The following is a 9340-nucleotide window of genomic DNA, read 5'->3' as shown; positions in this document are numbered from 1 at the left end:
TTTAAAGGAAATAAGGATTTGTAGGTCCACCTTTAACATTACTCAGATGTCCTGGTGGAGGAGAAGCACGCCTTCATAACCCTTGTTGTTCCATATGACTAAGAACTTACTGGTCTGGGTGGATTATGGTCCTGAAACCTGGTATTAACGTTCTTTAATTCTTGGGCTCTCTTGGTTTCCCAGAAACTGCTACTCTAAAAGGTCCCCTCTTTGTGTTGGTGAGTCTTCCCATTTGGCTTTGTTTACTGCCACACCTCCTCTTGTGCATTTAAATTAAGCACTGTACCTATTGGAGGCAAACATTGAATCTAACAAGCTAGTTTTTATCAGCAAGGTGACGAATAAATAATTATGGTGTAATGTTAGGCAAGTCAAGCCTCAGAGCCTATCTTACTCATCAGTAAAATAGAATTAAATAAGCTCCCACCTACAACATTTCAATGTTGTCAGAATCTCATATTTATTAGCTTCATATTTATAGGCAGCGGGAAATATAATATAGACTGGGCCCTAGAATGTAGATGGAATTATCTGTATACAGAGAGACAAAAACGGTATGATGTTGCTTCTATGTAGAAAGTAAACATCATAGAAACAAAAATAAAAACATGAATCAAAAAACAAAAATAAAAACATAAAAACAAAAATCATAGAAAGCCGACTGGTAGTTACTATAGGGGTGGAGGGGTGGGAATGGGCAAAAGAGGTGAGGGGGATCAAGAGGCACAAACTTCCAGTTGTAAAATAAAATAAGTAAGCCAAGAAGATGAAATGTACAGCATTGGCCTATAATCAATATCACAATATTTCAAATTTGATAGATGGTAAATAGACTTGATATGACGATCGTTTTGCAAAGTATGCAAATGTAGGATCATTAAGTGACCCACCTAAAACTAAAATAATGTATGTCAATTATACTTCAATTTAAAAGATTATCTGTACAGGTGGTAGTTGCAATAATTTTCCATTCTTTTGCAGGCTATATTAGAAACACCCACAGTTCAAGGTGAGGGCTGAGGGTTCAGATGGTCGTCCATAAACTTGTATGGTCCTTGGGAAAGATTTCAGGGCTGAGGGAACCTCAGGTAGGAGAGAAAGCTAAAGGAGAGGGAGGTGGAGCCTCCGGGTGCTATTTCCCTCTTCCCCTCTCACCCCACCCCCATCCCAGCCAGTTACCGTTTCTGACTTTCCAGGCACAAAGGTAGAAAATTCCTTGGGGTCTCTGACCAGAGGCTCTTATTGTCCTGCTAATCTAGGAGCAAGGGAAAAGGATGCCCTGCCCCCTTCTAGCTCCCTGCCACGTCTTGGTGTTGCAAATGGCAAGCAGTCTCAGGCCCCACGCAATCCCTTTTGCAGAACCAAGGAGTCTGCGAGTGTGTGTGTGTGGTGTGTGTTGTGTGTAGAGAAGGAGGATTGGGGGTGGGATTTCATGACGTTACTGGCTCCGCCTTTCGGTGTATATAAGGGGCCGCTTGGCGCGCAACGACCCCGAGCTGCAGCTTTGAAGGCTGAGCAACTGAACTCCGCAGCCCTAACCTAACTCGGTTTAACTCAGCCTCAACGAACCCGATCCGGGACTCTCCACTCCCTGGGTTTGCACCTGCTCGCTGGTAAACCTTGGGGGCCGACACGTGTGTGTATATGTGTGTCTGGCGGGGGTGAAGGGGGAGATGGCGAGGGTCTGGGCTTACCTAGGGTTCTCTGGCAACCATAGTGTGCAGTTGCATCAACGCGGCCATGACCTGTTGCTGGCGAGACCCCAACCCTGGGAGCAAAGGCTCGCAGCTCCACCTCAGCCAGGACCATTTCTGGATGGGGGCATAAGAATCTGGGAGCTGAGTCGGGGGCATAAGGTGGAACCCCTCCTTGCTGGTGTGAGCAATCTTGAGCTGCTCAGGGGCCCCTCTTGGGGCTAGTCTCCAAATCTTTAGATATAGAAGCTCCGCCTCACTGTTGATGCTTGCTGGTCAGCCTGGCAGGGAGGGAGGAAGTGGGGGGAACATTTGCTTACTCCCCTGGGCGGTGGCAGCACCAGTTATGCGGTGTAGGCTTGGTGAGGAAAGATAGAATTGAATCACTGCTCACTTTTGATCTGCAGGCGAGGTTTGCTTCCCGTCCCCCCCCCACCACCTCCGGACGACCTAATGACCATGCCTTTTGAAACCGCTAGAGCAAGCCCAGAGAAGGAATACAGGGTGTGAGAAAGGGGTTTTCCCAGAGTTACTGGCACCCCTTGGTTGAGTTCAATTAATTCCCAAAGAGCCAGAGGCCAAGGAACAGACACAGATTCTGTTTGTATCAGCCCTATATAGTTTCCCTGCTGCTACAGAAGTCACTAATATTGACTGAAAACCCACCTATATACTAGGTTCAGGGCAGCTGGGGTATAGAGGGCTTTCTTTTTTGAAATTAGTTTTTCCACAAACCTGCCAGGTATTGTTATGGGAAGAAACTTGCCTTTGTCCCTTCAGTATCCTCCCCCCCCCCCAAATAGCTCCTTGGCTTGGGGGGGGGTGGTTTTTGTAATTCACTTTCAGAGTTTAGGGATAATGAGCCCTATTGAAGGTCTTTTGTCTTGCCTTTTTTTTTTTTTTTTTAACCAGATCCTAGCACCCTCGCTATTCCAGCTAGAATGCTGTGGCAGGCACTTCGCAGATTTGGTCAAAAGCTGGTACGCAGACGAACACTGGAGCCAGGCATGGCTGAAACTCGCCTTGCCAGATGCCTGAGCACTCTGGATCTCGTCGCCTTGGGTGTGGGCAGCACATTGGGCGCAGGCGTGTATGTCCTGGCTGGCGAGGTGGCCAAAGACAAAGCAGGACCATCCATTGTAATCTGCTTTTTGGTAGCTGCGCTGTCTTCTGTGCTGGCTGGGCTGTGCTATGCAGAGTTTGGTGCCCGGGTTCCTCGTTCTGGTTCTGCTTATCTCTACAGTTATGTCACTGTGGGTGAACTCTGGGCCTTTACCACTGGCTGGAACCTCATCCTTTCCTACATCATAGGTGAGATGGTGTGGGGCGGGGCCTGCACAGCCAGCGAAGGAGTTTTGGCTAGGAATTCTGGGTGGAATGGTAGAATTATTCCTTCTACTTACCTCTCAGTCCAAGTTTCTTTGATCCTTAAAAAGTTATGATACCCACCATATATATATATATATATATATATATATATATATATATATATATATATATATATATATATAATATATATATAACAACCCAAAATTTAAAATAACAAGGATTCTTGTGAAAACAACCAAAAAGTTAAAATAACAGGGATTCTTGTGAGACAGGTAGGAGGAAGGGAGGGAGGGGAGCAGACAAGAAACTTGACCCCATGTTTCTCCCACCAGGTACAGCCAGTGTGGCCAGGGCCTGGAGCTCAGCTTTTGACAACCTGATTGGGAACCACATCTCCCAGGCCCTGCAGGGGAGCATCTCACTGCATGTGCCCCAGGTCCTCGCGGAATATCCAGACTTCTTTGCCTTGGGCCTTGTGCTATTGCTCACTGGTGAGGCAAGCTGTAAGGATGATGATGGGGCAAACAAAACTAGGAGGGACTAATCCTGAGGAGGGCTTGGTGGACATGATAATAGGAGCTGGGAAGGAGTGGTGGACACATGAAGGTGGGGCACAAAACCTGAACAGAGGATTTTCTCATCGTCCTCAATGCCTCTCTTCCACAGGATTGCTGGCTCTGGGGGCTAGTGAGTCGGCTTTGGTTACCAAAGTGTTTACAGTGATGAACCTTTTGGTTCTCGGTTTTGTCATTGTTTCTGGCTTCATCAAGGGGAATCTGCAGAACTGGAAGCTCACCAAAGAGAACTACAAAAGTGCTGGAGAAAGAGTCAATGGCACTTACAGGTTAGGAGATTCTTTCTCATGAGATGCAAATGGGGAACTTTAAGGGGAGTGGGCAAAGGGGCAAGGGAGCCATGCTGAATGAAGACTGCTGGTTTGGGAGTGAAGAGGAAGGGCTCAGGCCCTTGACAACATGGCTATTAAGTAGTTTGAGGAAAGGTGTAGAATTGACTGAACTCAACCTTTTCTATCCCTTCTTCCACTTTAGCTTGGGCCCTCTGGGTTCTGGAGGATTCATGCCTTTTGGCTTCGAGGGGATTCTCCGTGGAGCAGCCACTTGTTTTTATGCATTTGTTGGTTTCGACTGTATTGCTACCACTGGTAACAGTAATTCCCTGCTGTATGGGGCTTGGGCTCAGGGTGTGCTCAGTCTGCATGCAGCTTGGGGGGGCGTGTGTGGTGGGGTGGTGGTAGAGGCACAAGCCTGCTTCTCTGCTTCAGAAACTGTCCTCCTTCTTGCAGGGGAAGAGGCCCAGAATCCTCAGCGTTCCATTCCCATGGGCATTGTGATTTCACTGTTCGTCTGCTTTTTGGCATATTTTGGTGTCTCTTCAGCACTCACGCTCATGATGCCTTACTACCAGCTTCAACCCGAAAGCCCCTTGCCTGAGGCGTTTCTCTATATTGGATGGGCACCTGCCCGCTACATAGTGGCTATTGGGTCCCTCTGTGCTCTTTCTACCAGGTTAGTGTTAAGTGATCGTGCTTGGCTTGAGAGTCTCCAGTTTTAGCACTGAGTATCAGAGAGTACCCTTACAAAGGGTTCTGAGGGGGAAGGTGGAGACTCCTTCACCGCACAAGCTTGAGGGAGATACCTCAATCAAGTCTTGCCCCTCTGGGTATTCTGCTCTCCAGCCTCTTGGGCTCTATGTTCCCTATGCCTCGGGTGATCTATGCAATGGCAGAAGATGGCCTCCTGTTCCGTGTCCTTGCCCGAATCCATCCCGGCACACACACACCCGTTGTGGCCACTGTGACCTCTGGCATCATTGCAGGTGAAAAATAGACTTTCCCCTTCCTCTAGTTTTGCCACCTCCTTTAAGTTTGCTCTTCCTTCCCCTTATCAGTCTCTTGTTTTCTGCTCATCAATTTTAGCATTCATGGCATTCCTCTTTGAACTATCTGATCTTGTGGACCTCATGTCAATTGGGACCCTGCTTGCTTACTCGCTGGTGGCTATTTGCGTTCTCATACTCAGGTGGGTCTCCTCTGCATACTGTGATTTAGTTTTTTATTTTTTAATAATGAATGATAAGGATCTTTTCTTTCTCTGTTCTCTGCCTTCATCATCCTGGCTTTTAAGGAATCTGGGTATCCCTTCCTGCCTGAAAGTGCTTTCACCCTTAATGGTGATGAGAAAGATTAAACTGCCTGAGAAAAGATGGCAAGGTGGTTAATGGTTATTAATATGGCCTTCTAACTCCTGCCTCAGGTATCAGCCTGACCAGGAGATGAAGAATGGAGAAGATGAAGTTGAGTTGCAGGAGGAGAAAATACCTGGAGCAGAGAAGCTGACCCTACAGGGACTGTTTTGTCCACTCAACTCCATCCCTACTCCACTCTCTGGCCAAGTTGTCTATGTTTGCTCCTCACTGCTTGGTGAGCAGTGGGGTTTAAATTGGGGTGCCTTTGATGTCAGCATGATGGGTGAAGAGGGTGTATGTGTCATTTGGTGGCAGAAGAACTAGAGATGATAGTGGAATGGGGGAGAGGGACAGCTGACATCTTAATGTGGTTGATCTTGAGAGTTGGTTTTAATGTTTCTCGACTTGACTCTTGAAGCACTACTGCTTACTGTTCTTGGCTTGGTGCTGGCCCAGTGGCCAATTCCGCTGCTTTCTGGAGACCCGGTATGGATTTCAGTGGTTGTGCTACTCCTAATGCTCATTACCGGGATCACTGGGGTCATCTGGAGACAGCCACAGAGCTCTACTCCCCTTCATTTTAAGGTAAAAGCTCTCTCTTTCTTTCCCCATCAGCTTATCTTGAAGAATAGACTCCAGATATCTTAATGTCTTAATATAGGTTTCATAGTGCCTCCCTGGTAGTGCAAAGGGTTAATCTCAGCACTTTGAATCTATCCACAGCCACTGCAGCACAAGTTCAATCCCAGCCAGGGAGCTAACCCATGTGGCACAGCAGACCTCTCCTGTCTCACCTGTTGTTCCCCTCAGCATATTTCAGTCAATCCAGTTGTTCTGCTCCCTACTTTGTCTCTGGTGAATCCTCTCACCCCTGAGCCCCCTCCCCACACCTCTGGCCTATACCCCAGCTCTTTTTGTTTTTAAAGATTTATTTATTTATTCATACAGAACTGGGGTACAGGCCAGAGATGCGGAAGGTGAGAAGATTCACCAGGGACAGAGTGGGGAGCAGAATAGGCAGATCGACGAAGTACACTGTTGAGGGGAGCAGCGGCAGGTCAGGAGAGGTCTGCCATGCCATGTGGTCACCTCCGGGGCAGGCGGGGATCGAACTCATGTGGAAGTGGCTTAAGCTTCTTAGCGCAGTGCTTTAACCCACTGCGCCACCAGGGAGGGCCCTCTTTTTTTTTTTTTAAAGGATTTATTTATTTATGCGTATTGAACTAGGGTACAGGCCAGAGGTGTAGGGCCAGTGAGAGAATTCACCAGAAACATAGTGGGGAACAGAATAGGCAGATGGACAAAGCACACTGCTGAGGAGAGCAGCAGGCAGGTCAGAAGGTCTGCTGCACGATGTGGATCACCTCTGGGGAAAGGGGATCGAAGTTGCACTGAAGCGACCTGGCTAGCTTGCAGTACTGCATCCTGACATGTTGTGCCACCAGGGAGAGCCTCACCCCAACTCTTGTATGCATAAATAAATCTTTAAAAATGTGTATATGGTTTGTAGATAGGGAAGGAGAGAGAAGCTACCTAGACCCAACCACTTTTCTAATCCTCAGCACTTCCTTTCTTGCTCCATTTCACAAACTGTTTATCCTTGGAGTCATAAATGAAGCACACTAAATGAGAGGGCCTGAAGTACATAGTCTAAGTAAGAATTGGCCTCCCTTTGCCTGCCCGAGTAGGTTAGGAACCTTTATTTATTTATTTATTTACTTAAAAAATATTTATTTACTTTAAAAATATTTATTTTTATTTTTTATGCATACAAGAACTGGGGTGTAAGCCAGAGGTACAGAGGGTGAGAGGATTCACCAGGGATAGTGGGGAGCAGAGCAGGCGGATATCCTGAGATACACTGCTGAAGGGAGCAGCAGGTGAGACAGGAGAGGTCTCCTGGCCACGTGGGTCACCTCCCTGGCTGGGGATCAAACTCATGTCACAGTGGCTGGTGATAGCTTGACAGCACTGAGACTTTAACCCCTGTGACACCAGGGAGGTCCAGACTAGGACTCTTTAAAAACTAGGTCACTTTGTGATATTACAAAGATTTTGGCTTCGTCCCCAGGTACCTGCTTTGCCACTCCTCCCACTACTGAGCCTTTTCGTGAATGTTTACCTTATGATGCAGATGACAGCTGGCACCTGGGCCAGATTTGGGGTCTGGATGCTGATTGGTAGGTATCAATTTGGGAACACCAGGCCTCTTGGCTATACTATCCTACCTCCTTTCCTTCTTGGTCTCTAGTTGAGCTATTAAGCCTCCACTGGTCACTATTTCTCCATCTCATAGCAACTTTTTCCAACTAGGGTTTGCTATCTACTTTGGCTATGGGATCCAGCATAGCCTGGAAGAGGTTAGGAGTGACCATCCCCCACTCAAGTCAAGAGCCCAAACTGTAGACCTTGAACTATAGTTCCTGAACACACTTGATTTGACATCACTATACCTGAATGCTGTTTGGACCTCCCTGCACAATAATGGAGAATATTCCTGATCCCACCAAGAGTTACCTCTGATGGTATGTTGGTAGGAGAACACTAGTAGAGCTCTGTATTTATTGTGGAGTGAAGGATGTGTTTTTGCTGTTTCTAATCTACCTTTTCTTTTTTTACTCTTTCTAATTGTGTGTACAACTGCCTACTGACTTTTCAAAAATTATTAAAAGAAACCTGGAAAGGAAACTATGTCTTGTTCTTTACTTGCTAGAGCTGATGAGAATGGAGCCTGTGGAGAGCTTCAGAGAAATATTCTTTGCTCCAATCACCATAAATGTATCTTTTGTGCCTGTGTATGCTTATTGCCTCAGGGTTTGAGGAGGGTGGTGTAAATAGCCATAAAGCCTAGTCACCCTTAAAGTAATGCTTTTGAGATACATATTCCCTTTGCTACACTAGAGGTTAGGTCCTGAATATAAGTAGACAGCAACCCTCTTCTTGGAGTTTGGGGGTGGACTCTGATCTTAACACTGACATTGGTCAGGGCCTACACTGAGACCATTGTCTTCTGTTCCACCCCTTCTAGTTGGACAAGTTCCAGACCCCTGTGACTGCCTGGGCAACAGAAATTTTGGCTGGGGTGTTTGACAGTGCTTGAAAGAAGGGGTGGAAAGTGGTCGGGGGTTAGTAAAAGACTTATATATGTATAGATGCCAACTGCTATAGGAACAGGTCAGAACTCTGCTAAGATCAATAACTATTTGTACATTAAGCAAACTTGTGAACCTCCTATAAAATGTTATGCTCTATGCAGGGTGCTGGGGATACAAACATGAACAAAATAGTCCCTTCCCTCAAGGAATTCACAATTCAGGTGCCGAAGGGGATTCATCCAGGTAAACTTGAAATAATGTGATTTAAACTAGGGCAGGTATAAGTGCTTCTATGGAAGCATAATGTTTTATCTGAGTCTCAAATAGGTACTTAATAAAGACAATTTAGGGGAGGGCTTGTCTGTCAGCAAAAAGTATACATGAAACCAAAAGTATGTATGAAGAAGCATATTGAATTTAGGGATATGGCATGTAATTTAATGTGGCTAAAGGGTAGAGTATATAAGGCTGTGGTGAACATATGGATGACCCTGTATATGCTGTCAGATTGTATGTGTGTGTGTGTGTGTGTGTGTGTGTGTAAATGGGAGAGAAGTCACTTGAGGATTCCAAGTAAACAGGATGGCTGAATCTGTTAGGCTGGCAGCAGCAGCAAAGAAGATGGTTCAGAAAAAGGTGGTAAAGCTTAGAGTAATGTTTTAGCTACCATTACTGAGAATTTGCTGTATGGCAGATATTGTGTATACAATCTCATTTAGTCCTTGCAGGAACCCTCTGAAATAGATACATGTTATTACTATTTTTTTTAATAAGGGAAAAATTTTGGGTAAGAAATGTAATTTAGGTGACATAATACAGAATGGTCACGACCAGGATACAAACCTGTCTGGCTCTGCAGCCTGTGCTCTTCAACCACTATGACATTGCTAGTAGTAATTAGTGCACTTCAGTCATTTGGGCAAAATATTTTAGGATTTTTGATCAAATGGATGTAGGAAGAGGGAAAGTAGTGGGTGTGTTATTTAAATTATTAGTTAAGATAGAGCATAAGAAGCA

The 9340-nt window shown here is 45.9% G+C and overlaps 1 protein-coding gene across 2 annotated transcripts; it reads left to right on the top strand.

The window, feature by feature from the left end:
• Window positions 1–1463: 1463 nt before the first annotated feature.
• SLC7A3 (solute carrier family 7 (cationic amino acid transporter, y+ system), member 3) lies at window positions 1464–7895 on the top strand. Of its 2 annotated transcripts, none has more exons than XM_004694461.2 (12): window positions 1464–1613; window positions 2607–3005; window positions 3356–3514; window positions 3690–3867; window positions 4073–4185; window positions 4327–4549; window positions 4720–4859; window positions 4960–5062; window positions 5297–5463; window positions 5647–5813; window positions 7300–7408; window positions 7542–7895. In XM_004694461.2, the coding sequence occupies exons 2-12, from the start codon at window positions 2636–2638 to the stop codon at window positions 7646–7648; spliced, it is 1836 nt and encodes a 611-aa protein (XP_004694518.1). In that variant the 5' UTR covers window positions 1464–1613; window positions 2607–2635; the 3' UTR covers window positions 7649–7895. The 2 variants fall into 2 exon arrangements, with proteins under 2 accessions (XP_004694518.1, XP_012589362.1); XM_012733908.1 differs by having other exon boundaries at window positions 1518–1613; window positions 4420–4549.
• The last annotated feature ends 1445 nt before the right edge of the window (window positions 7896–9340 follow it).

Source organism: Condylura cristata, unplaced genomic scaffold (assembly GCF_000260355.1).
Source record: "Condylura cristata isolate star-nosed mole 26May11 unplaced genomic scaffold, ConCri1.0 scaffold00043, whole genome shotgun sequence".
In the NCBI taxonomy this organism is placed as follows: Eukaryota; Metazoa; Chordata; class Mammalia; order Eulipotyphla; family Talpidae; genus Condylura; species Condylura cristata.
Note: the sequence above shows the minus strand (reverse complement) of the source record. Positions and strands in the feature narration are given on the sequence as shown.

Excerpts from the sequence above, each read along its gene's own strand:
- SLC7A3 (XM_004694461.2), top strand. The coding sequence starts at position 2,636 with ATGCTGTGGCAGGCACTTCGCAGATTTGGTCAAAAGCTGGTACGCAGA. Across the intron at positions 4,550-4,719 it reads CTCTGTGCTCTTTCTACCAG|CCTCTTGGGCTCTATGTTCC; the intron begins GTTAGTGTTAAG and ends TCTGCTCTCCAG. Across the intron at positions 5,063-5,296 it reads ATTTGCGTTCTCATACTCAG|GTATCAGCCTGACCAGGAGA; the intron begins GTGGGTCTCCTC and ends CTCCTGCCTCAG.